The sequence below is a fragment of the Bombina bombina genome, chromosome 1 (assembly GCF_027579735.1).
Source record: "Bombina bombina isolate aBomBom1 chromosome 1, aBomBom1.pri, whole genome shotgun sequence".
NCBI classification, from domain to species: domain Eukaryota; kingdom Metazoa; phylum Chordata; class Amphibia; order Anura; family Bombinatoridae; genus Bombina; species Bombina bombina.
The window spans coordinates 351528495-351555023 of record NC_069499.1 but is presented as its reverse complement, the minus strand read 5'-3'; the positions used below and the strand labels follow the sequence as shown (position 1 = coordinate 351555023).

Below are 26529 nucleotides of genomic sequence, written 5' to 3'. Positions count from 1 at the left end.
TTTGTGATCTATTTAATTAAATGTCCCTGTGGGTTAATTTATATTGGAGAGACGACGCAAAGAGCTAGGGATAGGATTGTTCAACATAAATCCAATATAAGAACAAAAAATTTGAATACACCAGTAGCCTATCATTTTTTGAGTTGTAATCATACAATTGCACAATTGCGTTTCCAAATAATAGATCACATACAAAGCCCTAGGCGGGGTGGTAATAGAGAATTGCTTCTTCAAAAACGTGAAGCTTTCTGGATAAATAAATTAAATACATTAGTCCCCAATGGAATGAAACCTGTCTGTAGATATTTAAGGTGATTAAGTGTGATGAATATGTTATGAACATGATTAAGGGTGGATAGCCCAAAACGTTGTTCTGTTTTCCTGGCTCCCATTATGTGGAAATAAAGAAACTTTGATATAGGATATTGTGGTGCGGCTGCTACTTCTGTGTTATATTTAACCTATTAATAATTATTTACTTTAGACACCAATATAGCAGCTAAACATACAAACCCTAAACAGCAGGGTAATTAAGTGAACAAAATATTCATGCAGAATTCCTAGATACTAAATCTTACACCTTTCAAACATATTGTCAACATTTTACAACTGGTCTCTGTGCATGGCGAACAGGGGACCATGGAAAACCTTTCAAGGGGAATTAAAGTTGTCATGTAAGCTGTGCAATCAGTTTTGAGTAATCAAGGCAGCAACCCAAATAAACTGTAATTATATACAAGGAGGGGGGGGGGTGAAAATATGTACCCATATAAAGATAACCAGAGCTACTAAATCTGTCCCAACATAGGGTGCAATACTTGTTGCAGTGTCCAAACATTTACAGTATCTCAAATCTCAGGCTTTAGTGCCGCCATTAGGATTCTTGTATACTAGATTTGGACAAGCAAATAAAACTTAGCTGTAAAGTAGAGAGTTCCCATAAAAAGATGGTTATAAAAGAGCAGTCCTGATGTTCATCTGTAAGCAGCTGAAGAGATATTAAAATACTTCTCTTAAGGCGATTCTTCACCACCCAGCAAGTAAGCTTCCAGATCCAATTAATTATCTTCACACCTTTAAGTATATTGTACAGGCTTGGCAGAAAGTATGTAAGGAATTGGGAATTGATTTCTGAAAATCAGAATTTCTACCTTTATGTGGCAATCCTAGTTTCCCAGCAGCTCATAATCCATCGATATTTGAGCTATGGGCTGAACGAGGAGCGAAATATGTGATTCAGTTATGTGATGGGAGCAATTTGCGGCTCCATTCTTTTGAAACTATAACACAGCAGTTTGGTATTCCAAGGTCTAGTTTCTTTGCTTACTTACAAACTAGGCATTGGGTAGAGAATCTAAGGCAGGAAACTGGTGTGGAGATTGACAGTAAATACTTGCAGAATGTTATTACACAATATAGTGAGGGGGTGAACTATATTTCCATAATTTACGGCGTAATTATGAAATTTCTGGGTCAGAAAAATATAATTGAAATATCATCAAAATGGGCTAAAGAAAAAGTGGAGGTTGAGAGCGAGACCTTCACACAGAGCATTACTCTTGCAGCTGGGGCGACTTGCATGCATTCGTGGAAGGAATCCCACATTAAATTATTAAATAGGGCGTATTTAACGCCTACTAGATTGGCAAAATGGAGGCATGAGAATAGGAATTGCCCCAAATGCTGTAAAGAACAGACAGACTTTTTGCATTGCTTCTGGGAGTGCCCCAAAATATTTCAATTTTGGCAGAAGATAAATTTCTGGATAGGTAAATTAATGGGGATAAAATTTAAAGTTAATCCACATCAAATAATGTTTCTATGCAAACTCTCGCCCGCTATACCTAACAATAGATTTATGAATTTATTAATCCTGACGGCTCATAACATAATATTAAAAAAATGGAAAAGCCACAAATCACCTAAGTTTACAGACTTTCTTAAGTGCAACATCAAATGGTGATGGAACAGTGTCAGGTAAAAGTCAATAATCCAAAAATGATCACTAGATTTTTCAGTAAATGGAAGAGATATATCTATTCACTCCCCTTAGAGATGCAGAGACAAGCGGTGAATCAATTTAAGTCCTCAGCGTGGGTACAACGCCAAATAGAGCTGGGTCTCCTACCTAGAGCATGGTTCGATTAATAGCTTTTGAAAGAGCCTGATATATCTCTTCCCCCAGGTATATAGTACTAATGCCACTTTACTCATAGTTTATTATTTTTTTTATTTTTTTTTCTTCCCCTCCTCCCCAGATCAAGGCTAAGCAGACTAATTCTTGAAATTTTTAAGGGATCAGGAGTTTAGGCTCTGGGTAATAGGGTTAGCAAATGAACGTATCCTTCGTACCATCTAATAAATCATAGTTTTTGAAAGTGGAAATCTCTCGCTAACCGCCACATTTATAGAGAACACACACCGAACAGATAAGAGGGTTTCGAAGCTGGTATAGACTTATAATGACTCTTATAGACCAGGCATTTGTGTTCTCATTAAGAGCTGAGTCATTAACATGGACAGGAGGTACAATTGATAGTTTGGTAGTTAAAATATGTAAATATACAAGAAGTTATTTTTGGTTAGATAGAAGTATCAGTGAAGGTAACTGGTTGTATCATTTTAATAATGGAAATTGTCTGTATTTGCTTATGTGAAGTACAGGAGCTGCGTCTCCTAAACAATTGTATTACAATTCTTTTTCTCTTTGAAATAAAATGTTAAAAAAAAAAAAAAATACTTCTCTTGCGTTGCCTCCCATATCTCTGCTGCACATGTGGATTTTCAGCCATCATCCGATACCATACCGCCATGATAGACTGATTCTATCTGTGATATTCCCCTTAAACAGGGTAAGACAGTGCCTCTGCACTATGGTCAGGATCTCCACGCGGTCCACTTCAGGGTCTGCCGCATACTCTCCGCTACATGGCAGGCAGAGTGGGGTTAGACTGCACAGCTCCTTTACTGGTAGGCTTAAGGGACTAGCAGGCCTCCTGGTAGCGCAAAAATCTATGATGCGATCCAAGACCCGGGCGCTAGCTCACTGCAAGTGTTGTCGGCAATGTGCGCCCCAGCCATCTCCAACCCCTTGAAGTCCGGCTCTGAGTATTGCAGGTAGGAAGGGGTCGCTGTATGGGCTTCATGTTGGAGTTATAGATCTCCACTGATTTTCCCTGCCGCTATGATGGGATCCTGGACAGTTAGTTTGTTAGAGCCGAAACACTGGTCCACTAGTCGATGCAGCCTACGGAAATGTTCCTCCAGAAGTGCAGAGATTGTTTCTTGGATGTATTGCATGGTATATGTTTAGTCCCACAGAGTTGACAGGTAGTACCTGGTTGCGATTCAGCACTTATACAGTGCTGCGTAACGACAGGGTGGAAGTATCCCCTGCCGGGGGGGGGGGGGTATGGAGAAGGCCAAGGCCTCCAGATAATAATATAATATCGTGCTCATTCAATGTGTTGTTTGCAATAGACTTCAGTTCTGTGTAGTATTTGCGTGGATGGTGCTATTGTAAGGTGATATTATGATAGTAATTCTGAAAAGCTGGAGCAGCATGCAGTTGTGCGACTGAACATGGCTGGAAGTCCCCCCTGTAATGTATTTTTGATGTGTTTTGTGACACTTTTGTTTTGCAAAACAATTAACCAGAGTTCTGAGGACGTGGTAATCATTCTAGATTAAATTGCAATTGCGCTCGAGTGATCGCGTTTACTTTCAACTTGTAATATTAGTGGTAAACCTGACACGCACACAACCGCGATAAACCCCCTATCCCTCGCATGTAACTGTTAGTGTGCCACTTGTAATCTGGCCCAAAGTTGGCAACTTGTTTTTAAAAGCTATGGGCAAGACCTTAAAGGGACATGAAATCCATTTTTTTATTTCATGATTCAGATACAGCATGCTATTTTAAACAACTTTCTAATTTACTTCTATTATCAAAATGTCCTCATTGTCTTTGTATCTTTTGTTAAAAAGTAGGGACATATGCTTAGGAGCCGGCACATTTTTTGAAGCACTATAATTTTGCAAGAATGATATCCATTTGCAAGGGCACTAGATGGCTATGCAGTGCTCCAGATGCCTATCTAGGTATCTCTTCAACAAGGAATATTATGGAAATGAAGCAAATTTGATAATAGAAGTAAATTGGAACCTTTTTTTTAAAAAAAATGTATGTTCTGTCTTAATCACAAAATACATTTTTTGAGTTTCATATACCTTTACACCTCTGTTAATTTATTTTGTGACATACCTGCTGAATACCAATAGACGTAATATTAATATCAGATCACAAGAAATTAAAAGGACAGTCTACTCAGAACTTTTATTGTTTAAAAAGATAGATAATTCCTTTATTACCCATTCCCCAGTTTCGCATAACCAACACTGTTATAGTAATACACTTTTTGCCTCTGCGATTACCTGGTATCTAATCTTCTGCTGACTAACCCCTTATTTCAGTTCTTTTGACAGACATGCATTTTAGCCAATCATTGCTGACTCATAAATAACTCCATGGGAGTGAGCACAATGTTTATCTATATAAAACTCATGAACTAGCACTGTCTAACTGTGAAAAAATGTCAAAATGCACTGAGATAACAGGCAGCTCTAAGGGCTAAGAAATGAGCCTACCTAGGTTTAGCTTTCAACAAAGAATACCAAGATAACAAAGCAAATTTGATCATAAAAGTAAGTTGTTTAAAATTACATGCCCTATCTGAATCATGAAAGTTGTTTTTTTTTTTTTAGGTTTGTTTTTTATTGAGGTTATTAAACATACAGAAAGAAAAAAAGTCAAGGTTACAATGTATTCATGGATATATGCGTGTGCCAGAACATATTGTTTATCTGTCACTAAAGTCCATCTTATGAACTAAGGTTTTGACATGTGGTATAATATTTTTGAGCCTATGAAGCACAATACAAAACAACACCTTTCCTGCACAGTATAGCCTAAGAGTCCAGCTGTTTGTAGATCACCTTCTTAAGAGTGGACTACAACCGTGCAACTCTTGGCAGGGCCCTCTACCCATTTGATCCCTTTAATTGTTTTGTTGTACTCCCCTTTGTTTATAGCGCTGGGGAATCTGTTGGCGCTCTACAAATAACCGATAATAATAATAATATAGCAAAGAGATACGATTTAACACTCATGGACATAAGCACATCTGTTTGTAAATGACTAACCTATATATTCAGTATTAAAACTCTTTTTTATATATTTTTTATGGCTATTTCCCTTCTTATTTTTCTTGGCGGCTACTCTGGGACCCTAAATATTAAGCATATGAGTAATTGGGAATAGTATGCTCAAGATTAAATGGGTAAGGGATATATTTAACAAGATAGAAGCAGAATACAATATATTGGGACTGGTAGTAGGTGAAGTGTAGATATGGATAAAAATCATTGATCTACCGCCTGTGGACTTGGCTGTTATTTTCTTTTAAGGAACTGAGAGTATTTTAGCACATTTCTAAGGAGCATAGTCTATGGAATAGTTATAGAACTGTGCCTTTATATAATATATATATATATATATATATATATATAATCAGCTGCATCTGTGATATAAAGTTTACATGAGTAGTTCGGGGATTTAATAGGATATATTGCAAGTATATTATAAGTCAAAATGAAACTTTCATTATTCAGATAGAGCATGCAATTTTAAACAACTTTCCAGTTTACTTCCATTAAAAAAAAGTGCACAGTCTTTTTATATTTAAACTTTTTGAGTCACCAGCTCCTACTGAGCATGTGCAAGAATTCACAGAATAAGCGTGTATGCATTTGTGATTGGCTAATGGCTGTCACATGGTACGTGTATGCATTTGTGATTGGCTGATGGCTGTCACATGGTACAGGGGGAATGGAAATAGACATAACTTTTAAAATTGCCAGAAAAAAAATCTACTACTCATTTGAAGTTCAGACTAAATGCTATTGCATTGTCTTGTTATCTTGCTTGTGTTAATTCTGCAAATCTATTGTGTTGACTGGTCCTTTAAGTAAACTATGGGGCGGATCCGAAGCTAGCGAGAATAGTATAGATAATAGGTTCAGGGGCATGGACATTATGGGGCCATCCTTAATGCTTAACAAAAATGTAAAGATATATCTACTTAGACCCTACTAGTATTAATATTATTTGTGGTGGGCTTATGTATTTAGAATATAAGAGTCAGCATAGGGTACCAAGTAAATAACACTGAATCATGAAAGTTTAATTTTGACTTGACTGTCCCTTTAAGTCAGAACATTTCACTATGAATTCTAACTATACAAGACAATTTAAAAAGGGATTTGCACTTGGGGCTAGATTTATTATAGCTGAGGCGTACAGGGGCGCGTGTGGCGGGGCAAAATTACCCGCAGGTATTTGGCATTACACAGGAGCGCAATCACGCGCGGGCAGGAGCTGTCAATCTCCTCGGTCGGACTCGACCGAGGAGATTGAATTTCGCCAGTTTAGAGGTGGCGAAGAGCGTAGGGAAGCAGCGGTCTGGTGACCGCTGCTTGATAAATCACTGCGAGCAAGTTCTTGTGAGAACTTGCTGCCGTAGGGCTGCCGTAGGTGCTTCATAAATCTAGCCCTTGGAATGCTCAAAATGAGTGTCAGGCTCTGCTTTCTCGTAAGTTATCCTGGCTCTTGACAGTTTCTATAGCTTTAAAGGGACAGTCAACACCAGAATTTTTGTTGTTTAAAAAAATAGATACTGTAATCCCTTTATTACCCATTCCCCAGTTTTGCAAAACCAACACTTTTATATTAATACACTTTTTACTTCTGTGACTAACTTGTATCTAAGCATCTTCTGACCACACCTAATCACATGACTTTTAGTTATTTTCTATTGACTTGCATTTTAGCCACTTAGTGCAGTGTCTGCCACTAGCCACGAGCGTGATCACAATGCTATCTATATGGCCTACAAGAGCTAGCTCTGCTGTGAAAAGTAAATAAAATAGAGGTGGCCTTCAAGGGCTTAGAAATTATCATATGAGCCTTCCTAGGTTTAGCTTTCAACTAGAATACCAAGAGAACAAAGCAAAGTTGTTGATAAAAGTAAATTGGAAAGTTGTTTAAAATTACATGCCCTATTTGAAATATAAAAGTTTTTTTTGGACTTGACTGTCCCTTTAATTCAGTCCAGGTGTATAGGTGGCTGCTTTTCACTTGCATAAACAGTGACATTTATAAGAGATCTGCTGGCGGAACAGCAGGCAGAGGCCCTAAACCAGGACAGTCCTGCAATGTGCAAAATAGTTGAGAGCTCTGTAAATTCAATTCATATAAACTATTGTAACTTGCTTCAGTGTACACACAAATAAATGTAGCTTAGCACTGAAAAGATATGCCTAGACTAAGGCTTTGGGACTACAATGTAGCTATCCAAGACATTATGGGCTAGATTACAAGTGGCGTGGTCTTTTTTTGTGCGATTGTGAAAACTCTGCTACTGTTAAGCTTTTTGCGCTACTTGGGTTGCGTTCATATTACAAGTTTAATTTTTTTTAATTTTGCGCTAGCTTTAACCTCAACAGCGCGAAAAACAGCGCGAAAAACCTAACTTAAGTTTTAGTGTACTCGTGCATGTATCCCCCAAATAGAAATCAATGGAGAAAAAAAAAACATGTGAGATTGCGCAATCAACATTGCATTTTTGCATTCCCCATAGAAATGAATGGAAAGAAAAAAATTGTTGAAAAAACCCCCCAACACCCATCGCACAAACACCATAGCATATTCGCATTAGCAAATGTGAAATATTAACAGTAAATACATAGTTAAAATCTTTATTAAATATGAATATTGCATAAATATGTTTTCATCTACTTAAAGTACTCTAATGCACCTATATACACTCACCGGCCACTTTATTAGGTACACCTTGCTAGTACCTGGGTTGGACCCCCTTTTTCAGGTAGGCCGTGGCGTTTAAACAATGATCAATTGGTACTAAGGGGCCCAAAATGTGTCTAGAAAATATCCCCCACACCATTACACCACCACCAACCTGAACCGTTAATACAAGGCAGCATGGATCCATGCTTTTATGTTGTTTACGCCAAATTCTGACCCTACCATATGAATGTTGCAGATAAAATCGAGACTCATCAGACCAGGCACCCTTTATCCAATCTTCTATTGTACAATTTTAGTGAGTCTGTGCGAATTATAGCCTCAGTTTCATCAACAAGGCATTGTCATCCACACAACTGTCGCTCACTGGATGTTTTCTCTTTTTCGGACCATTCTCTGTAAACCCTAGAGATGGTTGTGCGTGAAAATCCCAGTACATCAGCAGTTTTTGAAATACTCAGACCAGTTCGTTTGGAACCAACAACCATGCCACGTTCAAAGTCACTTAAATCCCCTTTCTTCCCCATTCTGATGCTCAGTTTGAACTTCAGCAAGTCGTCTTCACAACTTCTAGATACCTAAATGCATTGAGTTGCTGCCATGTGATTGGCTGATTAGCAACTTGTGTTACCAAGCAATTGAACAGGTGTACCTAATAAAGTGGCCGGTGAGTGTGTATATATATATATATATATATATATATATATATGTGTGTGTGTGTGTGTGTGCATATATATAATTTTTTTATATGTGTATATATGACTGTAAATACATATATACACAAATACATCTTTAGCAATGTAAATGTATGTGTCTCAATGTCTTTTTCTTTTCTAACACCCGAGATCTCAGATCTTTGATCTCTTATAAATTTGTGTACAATATTTTTTTCATTTTTTTTATTAGACAGTGTTAATATGAGTGTAACTGTACTTTGTAATGTATTAATAAAGTGTTTTGTATAACTTTTCTGTTTCGGAAAAAAGTTAACCACAGTTCTGAGATCGCGGTAAGGGTTGAAGCGTAACTTGTAATATCAGCGCAATGAAAAAAGCTTACAAAAACATATCGCTTGCGTAAAGCCTCACTTGTAATCTAGCCCTTCATCTTTCTTAAAATCTTAAAGGGACAGTCAAGTCCAAAAAAACCTTTCACGATTTTAATAGAAAATGTCATTTTAATTAAACAACTTTCCAGTTTACTTTTATCACCAATTTTGCTTTGTTCTCTTGCTATTCTTAGTTGAAAGCTAAACCTAGGAGGTTCATATGCTAATTTCTTAGACCTTGAAGACTGCCTCTAATATCAATGCATTTTGACCATTAGAGGGCATTAGTTCATGTGTTTCATATAAATAACATTGAGCTCATGCATGTGAAGTTACCATGGAGTGAGCACTGATTGGCTAAAATGCAAGTCTATCCAAAGAACTGAAATAAGTGGGCAGTCTGCAGAGGCTTAGATACAAGGTAATTACAGAGGTAAAAAGTGTATTTCTATAACAGTGTTGGATATGCAAAGCTAGGGATTCGGTAATAAAGGGATTATCTTTCTTTTTAAACAACAACATTTCTGGTGTTAACTGTCCCTTTAACTTCTTCAAACTTGTTTGTGTTGGAGTCAGTGATATCCATGCCCCCTCCACACTTATTCAGTATTATATTAGCAGTATTTCTCATCAACAGTATGATGGAGATATACAAGAAACATCCTATAAGGGGTTCAGTCTGGGTTTGGGCAATAACACAGGTACATAACTGCACCATGGTACCATTGATACATTGACACTTGTACAAGCCAAATACATTGCACATATCTTGCTAAAGCACGGCTCATTTAAAGGTATGTATAAATCAACAGTGACATCTAGTGGTCCTTAACTTTGTTATCATTCTTCAAATAGAAAAAAAGACACCTGTTAAAGGGACATGATACCAAAATGTTAAAGCACTTGAAAGTAATGCAGTATAGCTGTAAAAAGCGGACTAGAAAATATCACCAGAACATCCATATGTAAAAAAGTAAGAGGGAGTTTGCATCTGCATTTGCAGACACAGTCATGTTATTTTCATATTCCGTATAAAGGGACACACGAGTCAAAATAAACTTTTATGATTTAGAAAGAGCATACTGTTTTAAGACCCTTTCCCATTTACTTACATTATCACATTTTCATATTCACACTTTCTTTGAAATACTATGAAATCACACAAGATTTCAATTAAATCTCATGAGATGACAGCAAAGCAATGCATGACTTCAGCACTGCTGATGTTGATTGGCTATAGTTTTTTATTACTTTTTTTCCAACTTGCAGTTGGACAGCAGCTGAAGTATAATTGTTTACAGAGCACTTACTCTGGTGAACTGAAGAAATCTTGAGGTAAAATATCTTCCATATTGACAAATGAGGAAAATTGGATTATATTTCCCCATTGCTCTTCCTCTCTCATAAATAATTCTATGAGCATACAGACGTTACACTGATCCTGTGTTTATATTGGATTAGAATGATAAATATGAGATATATATATATTGACACTTGGTCCTTTCAACAAGTATGACACTAAAGAAACACTATTCTAATAAGGGACGAAAAAGGTTAAAGATTTATAAAATCACGTTCCACAACAACATCCAATTAAATTTGGCATACCTACCACTATCTGAATCTAAATGTACCGACTAAAGACCACATAAATATAAATGTATCCACCAAAGACCACCTAAGAAGTAGACAAATGAGGAAAATCAGACTAGAATTCCTCAATACCCGCTTTTCTCTCTCTCTCTCTTATAAAATTCTATTAGCATATAGATGTTATATCGATTCTCTGTTTATGTAGCACCAGAAAGATAAGACATACATGTTGATAATTTGCTTCTTCAACAAGTACGATCTCTTTTTTCAAAACAATTCTGTTATACTGAATACTACCCAAAGCAAAATGTACCAATACACTTGCCCTCTGTCCTCTCCTCACATCCTCTTCGTAGAAATCCTCTTTGTTAAAATCTTTGTTAAAATCAAGGATGTTTTAAAAATAAACTGGTATAAAATATCAGATCGAGCCTTCATACAGTAGGAGATTATCCTTTCCAATTTTACCGCCTTCAACAAGATGTGAACATATGATGGCCCAGATAAGAGTCGGTTAAAATATTTGACTAAACTCATAAAAATTAGGGGATTAATAATAGCATCCTATGCCTATCCCTATATACCAAGAAGCTAAATAAATGTAAATATCTAATATGGTTAATTCACTTTAAACCATATATATCAATTACGCTAAAGTGAATTCTGAAGGATTTTATCCTTTAAGAAATATATGAATATGTAGTGATATGAATATGGTTCAGCTAAAAAAGTCACTATGTCAATAGGTTGATTCTAATAGAATCCACTCTAATATAAATATAAAGAAAAAGATCAGAAACTCCTTTTTATCAGGGGGATTAGAATTAGGGTTAACATGACTAGCCTCACCTATAGCGTGATATGGTTAAAATATCAGCCTCATCTAAACATATGGTGATATGGTTATAATACTAGTCTCATCTAAACACTCTCCGTCACACTATAAAAAAAGTTGATAGGTAACTAGCCTCACCTATAGCGTGATATGGTCAAAATATCAGCCTCATCTAAACATTTGGTGATATGGTTATAATACTAGTCTCATCTAAACACTCTCCGTCACACTATAACAAAAGTTGATTGATTTAAATGTGAACCTCATACCTATTTACAACCTCCGGTCCCTTTGTTTCTATTATGGACTTCTTTATCAAACTTAGCTATAGCATCAATAATTAACTATGTATGAGTCATCATCTCAAGGTTATAAAAAGCACATATATAGTTAATGTTTCACATCACACTATTATGAAATACGCAAATAGAGTTAATGTTCCATATATAAGAAATGCTGGGGCTTCCAGGCGTATATACATCTATCTAAGTAGGATCGATATAAGTAAGATCTCTATTTTCACAAAGAAAAAGTAAGACTACTTCTCCGAAATCCCGAACATTAACTAAGAGCAGTTACTAAGTAACTTTGAAAGGAGATAAATTTGTAGCCACCGAAATTAACGGTAATGAGAAAAACACTAATACATCTAAAAAAACCAACCAGTTTGTACACACCCCTGGTATTAACCAATAGAAACCTCAAGGAGTACATTGCACTTCTCACACACCTCTAAAATTAACCAATGGCAGAGGTACATTATATGCTGAAAGAACCAATAGGAAAAGACTGCAATATATGTAGATAAATACAAAAGAAACAATCCTATGATCGTATTGTTTAAAAAGAATGAAGCCCTCTTTTAACACATCAAAATACCCCTAATATAAATACAAACCCCACATGAAGAATGCCAGGTCTGAATGAGAAACGATCGCGGAAAAGATTTATCACAGGAAAACACACACTAACGCAATCAATAAGATATATACAAATGCAATTAATGATATATGTTTTAAAACTCTTAGAACATAAATCTAGTAAGGACTTTTATTGAAGTTACTTTTTAATAAAGTTATATCTAGCGAATGTTTAACAGAAAACCGGAAGTAATACAATCAAACATGTCCGGTTCACTAAAGACACCGGTCAAAGCTCCGGTATAAAAGACCAGATTATACATCACATACCAGTCTTGATAAAGGTCTTGGTTAAGACCGAAACGTGTCAGCTGGTGAGTACTACTCCTATTACATTAAGAGAACAAAAACACTCTGCACTATTGTGTATTTTTTTTTCCCCCATTTTAGGGATATTTTGGGGACGGTCATCTAGAAACGTTTATACACTATTGGTATCTAAGAAGAGGCACCTAGATTATCTGGATCGCATAAAACTCCATGATCACAGGCTAAAAACTTCTAAGGATATCACACATTAGACTTGTGGAACTTACACATTTTTTAATCACACTTTTTTCACAAATTGAATACATTTTTTGGCTTGTTTTTACATTTTTTCAATTTTGGTGATCACCATATATTTTCACACTCAAGGACATTATATATATTTTTTGCTTTTGTTCTATTTTTGTGGATTTGGATGAAAATGAACACTTTTCAATTTTAAGATTTTTATTACTTCACTCACTAATGAGACTGTTTCAGATTATGTGCCACATTGTAATCATTTGCTGCACTTAACACACAGTATCAATTATTATTTCTTTGTAACCATTGTTGCACAGCACATATTTTCACTATAGGGATAATTTGCCATATATATCTCACGATCTATGTTAAACACATAGTTAGTGCATCAATATCCATTTTCTTTCATCTCAATTTATAACCACTTCGCAAGTTGTGTATAGTATCACACACGATCTATGTCAAACACATAGTTAGTGCATCAATACCCATTCTCTTTCTTCACACATAGCAAGTTGTGTATAGCATTACACACCAGCTAGACTTAGCACATAGCTAATGTAGATAGTGCGGTCCATCTAAAGTCAAATGGAATAACATATTAGACAATTGCTCCGCACCCGCCACAGTGAGCTAATATCGAGTATCTTAGACTCATCGAGACACACTATTTTTATTTCATCAAACTGTTTTTATTTGTAATAAGTCATTGTGATGATAGCAGGATGTGATGTCACTAGCATGTGGGCGGGGCTTAGGTCCGGTGTCTGTGTCGCAGTTAGTTTAGTACAATCAACCTGTCTGGATGTGTATTGCTATGCTCTGTAATAAAATAGAGTTGTACCATCATTGCTGTGTCCTGCATATGTCCTGCATCTCATGACATGGTGTCAGAAGTTCTGGACTACGCTTCTGTTTCTGATGATGACGATGTCAAAGTTTACCCCACCTGAGCCTTTTGACTTTTCTCAGCCTGCAGCTTGGCCCACATGGCGTCAGCGGTTTCAGCGCTTCAGGATTGCTTCCAAACTGAACAAGGAGAGTGGTGAAGTACAAGTTAATTCTCTTTTATACTCTATGGGGAAAGATGTAGAGCCAGTGTTCAATGCTTTTACTTTCCAAGAAGGGGAAGAAGTTAACTTTGATATAGTTATGGATAAACTCAGTGCCCACTTTGTGCCCAAAAGAAATGTGATTCATGAGAGAGCTTGTTTTCACAAACGTAATCAGCGTGTGGGAGAATCTGTGGAGTCATTTGTGCGCAGCCTGTATGAATTAGCTGAATTCTGTGAGTTTGGTGTTGCTAAAGAAGAGCAAATCAGAGACAGAATAGTTATTGGAATTGCAGATGCTGAAGTCTCCCTGAAGCTGCAGTTAGAGCCTGATTTAACATTAGACGGGGCTATTAGGATGGCCCGCCAGAGTGAACTGGTGAAAAAGCAAAGTGCTGATCTGAGGTCTGAGAGTATTGTGGATGAAGTGCAACAGTCTAGGAAAATTACTAGTGAAAGGCACAGTGTGAGCGGTAGATCTAAAGTACTGGAAAGGCCTAGAAGTGGATGGGCGCAACATGGCCGATGCACACGGTGCTACCGGGCTCATGATCAGAGTGCTATATGCCCGGCCAGAGATAAAAGATGCAGAAAATGTAACAGAATAGGCCATTTTGAAGTGGTGTGTAAAACTGAATACATTAAGGAGATGCAGGTGGACAGTGACCAGGAGGGTCAGGAAGTGTCTTTTGTGGGGTCTGTTGTGGAACGGACAAGCTCAGAGGAAGATTGGAAAGTTACCTTTACTGTAATGGGAGCCAATGTTGATTTTAAGATTGACACAGGAGCTGATATCACTGTAATGTCTTTTGCTGAATTTATGAAACTGCCTCGACAGCCCCAGCTGGCGAAGGTTACTACAAATGTTCATAGTCCTGGTGGCCGCATTGATTGTGTGGGGAAATTTCTTGCCAGCTGTGAGTACAAACAAAGGAAGTTCACCATGTGGGTGCATGTGATCCGGGGTCAGTGTGTTAACAGTTTATTGAGCAGAAAAGCGGCCTGTGACTTGGGCCTCGTGGCCAGAGTGAATGAGATCTCTGAAGATATGTTTGGCGAGTTGGGCCTACTGAGCTGCAAACCTGTCCGTATAGCACTTAAAAGTGACGCAGTCCCGTACAGTATTTCTACTCCTCGTAGAATTCCGTTCCCGCTCATGCCTCAAGTGGAGAAAGAGCTCATGCGCATGAAGTCTATGGGGGTTATTGAAGAGGTTGTTGAAGCAACTGATTGGTGTGCCCCCATTGTTCCAGTTGCAAAGAAAAACGGAAAGGTGCGCATCTGTGTGGACCTGAAAAGGTTGAATGAGGCAGTAAAGAGGGAGAGATTTGTGCTGCCGACACTGGAAGATATAGCCCCGAAGTTGGCTGGGGCGAAGTTCTTTTCCACATTAGACGCTTCTAGTGGCTTTTGGCAGATCCCCCTGGATCCAAAGTGCCGCAAACTGACTACCTTTATCACTCCGGTAGGTCGGTTCTGTTTCTGCAGACTTCCCTTTGGGATATCCTCCGCTCCTGAGATCTTTCAGAGGGAAATGAGTTCTCTCCTGAGTGGCCACGTGGGCACAGCAGTCGTCATGGACGACATTCTAGTGTATGGGTCTACAGTGGAGGAGCATGATCAGCGTTTGAGTTGTGTGCTGCAGGCTATCAAAGAGTCTGGGCTGAAGCTGAATAAAGAAAAATGTCATTTTAGGAAAACTGAATTATGCTACTTTGGGCATATCATCAACGGGGATGGCATCAAGCCGGACCCCGAGAAAATTCGGGCTATCGAACAGATGAAAAGCCCTTCTGATGTACATGAGCTGAGACAGATATTGGGCCTTGTAAATTACGTGGGCAAGTTTCTTCCAGATTTATCTACAGTTTTGCACCCTATCACAGAGTTGCTTAAGAAAGATGTTGCCTGGGTCTGGGGACCCTCACAAGAAAAAGCGTTCCTGCATGCTAAGTCCCTGCTGGGGTCAGCCCCAGTGCTGGGGTTCTACGACCCTTCAAAAAAGACTGTGGTTAGTGCTGATGCAAGCAGTTATGGGTTGGGGGCTGCACTCCTGCAACTGAATGACAACAAACTACAGCCCATCGCCTACTGTTCCCGCACACTGACGGCTGCGGAGTCAAAATACGCTCAAATTGAGAAAGAGTGCCTGGCTGCAGTTTGGGCCTGTGAGCGCTTTCAGCGTTATCTAGTGGGTTTGGAGAAATTTAGTCTGGAAACTGACCACAAACCGCTAGTCCCTCTTATCAATTCTTATGACATCGACAAAACACCCTTGAGATGCCAGAGACTTTTAATGAGACTACTCAGGTTCAATGTTCAGGCAGTGCATGTGCCGGGGAAGCAGCTGGTTGTGGCAGATACACTGTCCAGGCTCCCGCTGGCTGCTGCTGAAGAATCCTCCACAGAGTCGGATGTAAAAGTGTATGTTGATTCAGTTCTGGCCTCTAAGTCCATTTCTTCAAGGAAACTGGAAGAGATAAAGAAAGAGACATATTTGGACACAGATCTGCAAGAAGTTATAAGGTACATAAGAGATGGCTGGCCCGAGAGCCGGGCAGCCTGGATGTCTTTAAATGCTTACCAGCCAGAGAGGTCGCAGCTCACGGAGCTGGAGGGGTTGGTGCTGTTCCAAGACCGTATTGTAATTCCTGTCAGCATGAGGAAGGAGATGTTAAACAGGATTCATGATGGCCACTTAGGCATTACAAAGTGCAGAGAAAGAGCAGCTACAGCTGTGTGGTGGCCTGGGATCAGCTCCGACATTGCAAATCATGTGTCTAAATGTGCCTTTTGCCGGGAACGCCGGCCTACTCAGAGAAGGGAGCCCTTAATGTCTACTCCGCTGCCTGCGGGGCCGTGGCAGAAAATAGCTGCTGATTTGTGCGAACTGCACGGGAAAAAGTTTCTTGTTGTTATCGACTACTATTCCAGGTATTTGGAAATAGCACCCCTGAATGATATCACAAGTCAGGCCGTTATCATTCGCCTGAAGAGCTTGTTCGCCCGCTGGGGCATTCCAATGGAGCTGGTGAGTGATAATGGCATGCAGTTCGCTTCTACAGAGTTCAGTGCTTTCAGCAGGGAATATGATTTTGTACATTCCACGTCAAGTCCACATTATCCGCAGGCCAACGGAATGGCTGAAAGGGCAGTTCAAACAACAAAATTCATCCTAAAGCAATCTGAACCGTACCTAGCCCTCTTGTCATACAGGGCGACGCCCATTCAAGCCACCGGGTTTAGCCCGGCACAGCTGATGCTAGGACGCCAGATTCGCACCACTTTACCCTCAGTGGGTGTCTTCAAGCCGCCTGGCCCTGTTCCTCGGGACGAAGTCCTTAGGAGGGATGAAGAGGCCAAAAAGGGTTATCGTTTCTTCTACGACAGGAGACATTCTGTCAGGCCTTTACAGGAACTGAAAGCGGGCCAAAGTGTCAGAATTAAACTGGATGATGAGAAGAAATGGAAGACGCCTGCTACGGTAGTGGGCCGCTCTCCAGAACCAAGGTCTTACACAGTCCTTACAGAGGGAGGGACGGTTACACGCCGTAACCGAAGACATCTTCAGCCTGTACCTGAGAGTCTGGAACCGGATACCTCAGTACCACCGCCGGTGGGATCTCCTGTTCTAAGAGAGGTGCTTTCCCCTCAGCAAGATCATAGCGGGGATATATCTTTGCCTCCAGCAGACTCTTGTTCACCATCTTCTGTATCAGAGGACAGTTCATGTAAAGTTACATCAAGCGGAAGAGTGGTGAGGCTTCCGGCCCGATACAGGGACTGACTTTAGCTAGAACAGTGACCGGAAGTATGGGCAGAATAATCCCATGGTCACTGTGGACTAGGGTAGTCTACCCCGATGTCCAAGTCAGGATGTAATTTATTTGTTCATGTTTTCTATTCTATCTGTTTTTATAATGTTCTAAAACAAAATGTTGTTGTATACCCTGTTGGTGTACCTTGTTATTTAATATATGCAAATGTATGCTTTGCCTTTGAAAAAGGGGAAGATGTGATGATAGCAGGATGTGATGTCACTAGCATGTGGGCGGGGCTTAGGTCCGGTGTCTGTGTCGCAGTTAGTTTAGTACAATCAACCTGTCTGGATGTGTATTGCTATGCTCTGTAATAAAATAGAGTTGTACCATCATTGCTGTGTCCTGCATATGTCCTGCATCTCATGACAGTCATCAATACTGAAGTTTTAAGGTTTTATATACAGAATCTGTATTGTTTCTGGAAGGAATACTGTATAAGAATTTGTCGGTTTCCACGCAATTCACTATTCTTTGTATTTTAAATTTGAATTTTGTTTTTTAATTATCTCACATGGATCCATGCTGTTTGTTTTATATATGCTAATAAATGTTACATAATTTATCTTTATAACTCTGAGCAAGGTTATAACTTATTGCAAGATCATTCAGTCCTGGCCTCTATTTGTGGCGCTTTGGTTTTTACACAATTTACATTCATTTCTCAATAGACACTAGGAGTCTATTTACCAGAGCAAAGGTCCCTATCTGCAGGCGCTAAGTGTATTTACTACAAATAGATAGATACATAGGCAGAAAGATAGACAGACAAAAAATGTTTTTTTTTTTTTTTTTGTTTTTTTTTTTTTATAAATCATCTTTATTGAACATTAGTACGAGGGATATTAATACAGACAACGGTATATTCACCATAAAGATATATATATGTTACATTTCGTACTGTCATATACTGAAACAATATTGATTAGAGATGTTTCTTCAATTTACAGCAAAACATGAATTACAACATTAACAAAAACAATCAAACATAATACTGATCGCCAATATCCTCTTTCTCTCTGAGACTTATGCACCTGTCTCTATGTACTTAACATTAAAAGGTTGTCCCTCTACCTCCATCAAGCCAGCAGGGCCATACACATATGTGCAAAACTCCTCACATTCAGTTTAGTTATTAATTTATTTATTATAATTTTTTTTTTAAAATAATAATTACCTGCAACACCTGAAATACAATATCTGTACATGTTTCACAGGGGGGGGGGGGATCCTCCGACCCAGCGTTTTTTTTTTGTTTTTTTTTACTTTGTGTTTAACTGCTGAAAAGGGGTTAAATAAATAGTCAAAGCTTTGCATTTGTCACATAACATTTCTCTGTTGCTCCAGTTAAAGATACCCCCAGGACTGGTCATACATATGATTGCTTTAGTCACACGCTGCATGGGATATTGAGGGAGCATGCTATTGTAGGGTTAATACACACATTTTAAAAGAAAATTAAAAAGTAAAATGCTCTAACTCACTAGTTTTCAAACCTGTCCTTAGACTTCCCCAACAGGCCAGGTTTTCAGGATTGCCTTAGATGAGAGCAGATAGAATGTCCCATTGAAAGCACTAAACACACCACTGCCTTAATCACTTTCTTTTGCTCCCATTAATTACTTCTGTATCAGGTCTGGATTTGCTGCAAAGTTGGGGTTAAATCTGGTCTGTGTATGTTACTGATAAAAACTACAGTTAAACTCTATCTCCTTATGTGTTTTTGACATTTCTGTGAATGTCTGCCCCCTTTTTCAGAACTAAGATGAGTGTTAGAAGTAGCAAAAAAAATAAAAAAAAAAAAAATATATATATATATATATATATATATATATATATATATATACATATACACACAGTATATATAGTGCATTCACTTACAAACCTATTCCCATGTTCCCAATGTGCATATTAATAAACCAAATATTGCAGTTGTGATTGCGACTTCGCTGTCCATACTTTATCATAACAAACTGAACCAACAATCTCCCAGTCTGTGATCCAACCAGATATTAACAAAAACATGTCCGTACATTGTCATAACAACCCAAATTAACTATCTCACAGCCCATGACCTTGTGAGACGCAATATGTAAACACAAATAGTGTTTTAGAATCCTAGTCATCCTGCTCAGTAACAGATTAACAAGGTAATGTATCATCATCATCAACACATGTTATATAGAATTGAATCTGTAGAAGTATAATTTAAATAAAGGAAACCTTCAAGGTCTTATTCTAACATCTCTTTTACAATAATTCTTCTCCTTTGTTAAAATTCAACTTTGACATCCAGTAATTTAATTGATGGTTCTTTGTTTTACTATATCCAGGTTATAATTATGGTACCAATGTGGACACATTGAATTCTGTATAACCTGTGATAATGATACATTGCCTTGTTAATCTGTTACAATCCAGGATGAAATATTGTGTTTTGAGCATTTGGTGCCTTTTTTACTTGGTGTCAGTGCAATTTCTAGGGAGTAGACTTGTATTATTTATATATATATATAAAAAATATAAAATGTTATAATGTACCAGCATAAAGGGAATATATTTTATGGTAAATGTATCATATTTTTTCCTTTTCTAAAGCAGAGATCCAATGAACACACAGGCAAATGGTACAAAAGATTGGATCAGACCCTTAATCAACCCAAGCTGTGCAATTCATGGATAAGCAATATGGGTGGGCACGCTGTATGCTACAGATGGAGACAGACAAAATGCCCTAGTATTTTCCGAACAGATATAGAATATAATCTCTGAGGACACAATGGGCAAGATTTATCATTGCAATTCTCCTATATTTGCACCTAAAAATGCACACACAAATAAATGCCCCTATTTATCATTCAAAAATGCACCTAAAATTGGGCAAGTTCTAATGTAAAAGTTTTCTACTTTGTTTCCTTTCTTCATGGCGCACAGGTGTGCTAAAACAGGGTTAAATTAGATGGTTTCATCGTATTGCCTATAGTATGCCTCATTAATTCAACTAAATACATTTATCATTTATTTTCTACTTTTCTACTCCTGCATATATGTGCATTAAAGTTCCCCATAACTACTGTGGAGAACAGCTTTAGAAATCTATTGTCTAGCAGTTGTAGAAGCAATGTTAGAAAAAAAGGGGCTCAACAAGGCGCAAAAAAATAATAACAATGTGCAATAATAATGTATATTGGAGAGCAAAATAAATATATATTGGAGCACAAAAATAATAAATAAAAGGGCACAGAAATAATATATATTAATCGTTAAAATAGAAGCACAAAAATAATGAAAACTTAGATCTTTTTTCTTCCCTGACAGCTTGTTGAAGAGGGGCAGTAACAAAGCTACTAGTGGGGCTGTATAATTATTTCTATTGGTTCATATACCACTTACATGAAGAATTTTAATTGATAAATAAGGCACAGATATTAATCAGCAACTTTGGCAACATATAATTAATGGCAAGCTTAGGCATTGTACAGTTCTATTATTATACTGTTCCATTATAACTGAATGCTGTAGCAAAGCCAATGAAAAACACCTGTTGCTACAATGCAAAAATGTGCCCCACTCTACCTAGAAAGGCCAAAAAGCTAAATATGTCATCTGAAAATGCTGCAAATCAATAGCTGGTTTACCCAGTTTGCAGCATTTAAAAAAACAACAACAAGGTTTCAGATTTTGTCCTTTATTGGGAGCAAATTTGTTTACAAAAGCTACATTTGTGCCTTTTATCAATATTCCTTTATGGATCTATTTTCTATTTACACTTTACTGTTACTAAAGGGACAGTGTTAGGTAAAATTAGTTTACGCTTAAGTCTTTTCCAGTTATATCAGCTGCATAGTTTAAAATGTATGGGTAATTGTTTCTTTAGATTTATTTTTGGGTATGTTTCTGATAATGTTAAGCACAACCCAACACAGGGCCAGATTACAAGTGGCACGCTATTTTAGCACTTTCCTTGTGCTCAAACATCGCTAGAAGTAAACTTTTAACTTGCGCGGTTTATTAGAAGTTGAAAGTAAAATGTTTGCACTGAAGCTAAACCAGATACATGCTGTCTTCACGACTTTGGATACCGTGACCACGCATTCGCCCCATACACTTCAATGGAAATCCTTTAAAAAAAATAAACCTAACACTTATCGCTCACGCTAACCCAACACCCAAGACCAACAGCACTAAACCCGAAAGTAGTTATGCATATTTTACATTCCATGTTCTTCACATATGTGTATATATGTGTTTATTATGTATTATGTGTTTATTATGTGTTTATTATGTGTTTATATGTATTATGTGTTTATATGTATTATGTGTTTATATGTATTATGTATTTCCCACATTTCTCTGAAACAGTAAAGTACATATTATTAATGACGACAAGATTATGAATAATTGGTTTTGCAACTCAAATGTGTCTGAAAACAGTTTGAGCTGTAGGTCTGAATAACAATATCACAGTTCTACACAAAGCAACACCTAAAAATGGTTTCCATTGAACTAATTAAACTTTTTGTGGGCATCATTTTTTTATTGTTCTCAGGAAGAGACTTGTTCCTAATTACAGCACAAACTAGTAGTGGAAAATAGAGGGGCTATATAGATGGGCAACCTGCAGGCAGAGAAGTCATTTGGGTCATAGTCAAATGCTTTACTATGGGTGGGCATATTGTATTCTGCAGCTAAATACTGTAATATAACATTATACAAGGATGTGAAACACATAAACAGATAAAAGGGTGTCTCAGTCTCTGTGAAAGTGATAGAAACCCCTTCATGGTTAAAGGGATATAAAACCCATTTTTTTTTTTGTGTGATTCAGATAGAGCATACCATTTTAAACAACTTTCCAATTTACTTCTATTATAAATTGTACTTCGTTTTCTTGTTATCCTTAGTTGAAAAGTAGGAAAATATGCTTAGGAGCGTGCACATGTATGCAGCAGTTTTGACACAATATTATACATTATTATTATTATACACAATATTTTTAGCAAGAGCACTAGATGGCAGCACCATTTCCTTTCATGCAGTGCTACAAACATGTGCACGCTACCTATCTAGATATCTTTTCAACAAAGAATAACATGTGAAGGAAGAAAATTTGATAATAAAAATAAATTGGAATGATATATTTGAACAAGGAAAAAAAATGTTGGGTTTCATGCCCCTTTAACCACTCAACCCAATGCAACGTATATATACTTTGTGCGGTATTTTGCTTATCGTACCGCACAACGTATATATACATCGGAGCTGTAGGAAGCTCCAGCAGTCTCACTGTTAAGTTACAGCTGACGGCTGGAGTTCCTGAGCCCGCATTATGGAACCAGAGCGCGATTGGTGCTCCGGTTCCATATGAAAGCAGATGCCAGATCGTTACAGACAGTGACACTGTGTGTGTCATCGTCTGTAAAGATCATCTGCTGGTGCTGGCGGGAGGTGTGGCAGGGAATCTGGGAGGTGGGTGGATGGTCCAACAGCAGAGGGGGGGAGGAGGAGGGAGGAAGTGAGAGTGCGAGGGCCCTACATTGGGGAAAATAAAGTGAGAGGGAGGGATGGGGAGCTACGTTAAAGAAAAATGTGGGGTGCGGGAGGGGGTGGCAGTATCCCTAGCCAACAATCCCTGGAGGGGGGAGGTGGGGGACCACTACACTAAAAAAACACTTTTAAAAAATTATAAAAAATGACTGCCAGTACCTAAGATTGTAGACAATAATTAGAGGGGGAAGGGTTAGATAGCTGTTTGGGAGGGATCAGAGAGATTAAGGGTAAGGGGGGGATCCTACACTGCAGAAAATAAAAAAATAAAATAAAACAAGATTAATTGAAAAACAAAATTGCTTTAAAACAATATTGGCAGACCTTCTGCCAGTAACTAAGATGGTGGTGAGCAGTGGGAGGTGATGGAGGGAAGAGAGCTGTTTAGGAGGGTTCAGTTAGGGATCAGGGGGTGGGAAGTGTCAGGTGGGAGGGTAATCTCTACACTAAAGCTAAAATTAATCTTACAAACTACCTGATTAACACCTACACTGCTCCGAATAATAGAAGTGTGGTGCGCAGCTGCAATGAGCGGCATTCTAATTACCAAAAAGCAATGGCAAAGCTATGCATGTCTGCTATTTCTGAACATCCATCCCAGAGAAGCTTTTACAATCATTTGTGCCATGATTATAATACAAGCAGTATGTAAATAATTTCAGTGAGAAACCCAAAGTTTATGAAAAAGTTAACAATTTATTTATATGATTGCATTTGGCGGTGAAATGTTGGCATGAAATATTTGATGTAAAAGAGACGATTTATCAAGAACCGAATGGCCCCTAATGCCCCTATTTCTGCGTGAGCCTTCAGGCTCGTCGAAAACAGCAATTAGGAATCAGCGGTCTTAAGACCGCTGCTTCATAACTGATCCGCTGCCTCTGAGGCTGCGGTCTGCAATCCGCCCAATCCTATACGATCTGGTTGATTAACACCCCCTGCTAGTGGCCGATTGGCTGCGAATCTGAAGGGGGCAGCATTGCACAAGCAGTTCACCAGAACTACTTATGCAATGTTAAATGCTGACAGCGTATGCTGTCGGCATTCAGCGATGTCTGTCGGACATGATACGCTACAGCGTATCATGTCGAACAGACAATGATAAATCGGCCCCATAGTTTTGACAGGTAAATAAAAAACAAGGTTCTATTTCTGTTTAAATTGAGTGATAGCAAAAATGCTAAAAATTCTCTGGTGTTTTGGACAAGTTCTTCTCTGAAAGTCCTGGGGTTAAGACTCAAAGATTTTTTTCGACTTGGGGAAGTGGAGGCCGATAAAAAGTGCTGAAGAGCTGTATAGTGTTCACAGGTCCATATAGTGAATGTCAATATGGCAAGCTTTCTGGGTATTCACAGTATCCCAGCTTGTTTTCATCCAGCACACAGCTTTGCACAGTAAACCTGAAATCAACTTTCTAAAGGGAAGTGCATACACCAACCAAGGAACAGGTTGGTAAAAAAAATATAATTTATTTTAAATTTCCAATATAAGTGGCAACATAGGTGTAAAACAAAATAAAACAAAAAAACACCATTGCAGCACCATCTGTTTTTTTCCACTTAGTGTACATGCTCTAGTTTGGTAAAGAGGTGTGACCTTTTTATATTTGGGACTTGTATCTTTATGAGCTATGTCTTTATGAGAGAGATTGGAGAGGAGAAATGAAAGTGGAGAAAAAGACACTTTGTATGGTTTAGTTAGTAAATGATATGTAAAACATTTCTTCATCCCGTTCCTTTACTGTGCATGTGTATTATTGTTTTATGGTTCTTTCAGTATACTGAACTGTCTTCTCTTCTGCCTTTTAGGTGATTCGGATACACTTTTGGCCAGCTCCCTGCATACCACTCCAAGTACACTGACCGGCCTTTCTCAAACAGATGAACTCTCAGATTGGTCAGGCAGCCAGCAGACGGTAGTAGAAAGAGACGCAAGAAATGCAAGGCAAGGCATTACACATGGGGGAGGCTCTCGCCATCTGGGGGTGGAGCCCCTCATTCCAGCAACCAGCAACCAACTGCCGGGCAGTGTCTGGGGGTCAGAGGTCAGCTTGTCAGGGGTCAGTGACCTATATAGCAGCGCCTTCAGCCTTTATCGGGGCAGATCTTGTACTATCCGGGTGTAAGTAATTAAAACAGAGTGCTCTCTAGCATCATCCTCATCTTCCTTGCATCCTGAAGAGGATCACCTGCAGAGCATTTTTGGTTTGCCTCATTATTTTAAATTTCTTTTAATGATTTAATTTTCAGCTGGAGGCTGAATTAGTTGCCGGTTATCTCACATACTAATAATCTTTGGATTGTTTGCACAGCTCAGACACCCAATATTTTATTCTTTAAAGAAAATACAGAAATTGTTAGAAGCTGATTTTTATACATTAAGTACTTGATTTACTAGATTATACATATATATATATATATATATATATATATATATATAAAATTCTTAAATCTAGGCATATATAAAGATGCACTATATGACCAAAAGTTTGTGGAGAACCCTACTAATTATTGAGTTGGCAGCACGATGGGTCGTACTGAAGAGCTCAGTGACTTTAAAGGTGGTGCTGTCATAGGATGCCACTTTTGCCACAAGTCAGTTTGTAAAATCTCTGCCCATCTATATATGCCCAACTGTAAGTGCTATTAGTGTGAAGTGTGAAACCACAAAATAGAACAGCCAAGTAACAAAAATGTAGACTACACAAAACTCACATAGCGGGACTGCTATGCAAGTAAAAATTACCAAACTGCCTCTTGAAGCAACATATGTACAATAATTGTGTGGGGAGTTTCATGTAATGGGTTTATTTGACCAAGCAGCTGTACATAAGCCTCGCCTCAAAATGTGGAATGGTGTAAATCATGCCACCACTGGACTCTGTAGCATGTTCTCTAGAGTGATGCTTCACTACCTGGCAGTCTGATGGAAGAACCTGGGTGTGGCAAATTAGTAGAATGCAAAGAGTGTACTAGAAAATTTGGTGGTGGAAGGATAATTTTCAGGTTTTGCGCTAGGCCTTGTAGTTCAATTGCAGCGTCCTCTTCATGCTACAGGATACAAAGAGATTTCAGACAATTGGGTGCTTCCAACTTAGTGGCAACAGTTTGGGGAAGGCCTTGTCCTGTTCCATCATGACTGTGTCCCTGTGCACAAAGTGAGATCCATGAAGACACGATTTGACAAGATTGGTGTGGAGGAACTCAAGTGGCCTGCACAGATCCGTGACTTCAATCCTATTGAGCATCAGTACCTAAGCTCACAAATGCTTTTTGTCTGAATGACCACAAATTCCCACAAACATACTCCAAAATATTGTGGAAA

General features: G+C 38.2%; 1 protein-coding gene across 3 annotated transcripts in view; it reads left to right on the top strand.

The window, feature by feature from the left end:
• The window catches only part of SPEG (striated muscle enriched protein kinase), a 649794-nt gene that overhangs the window by 223362 nt on the left and 399903 nt on the right, over positions 1-26529 (top strand). For all 3 annotated transcript variants that reach the window (XM_053698167.1, XM_053698169.1, XM_053698170.1), the window contains exon 3: positions 25014-25149. In XM_053698167.1, the coding sequence (XP_053554142.1) occupies positions 25014-25149 (136 nt within the window). The remainder of the gene's footprint in view (positions 1-25013; positions 25150-26529) is intronic.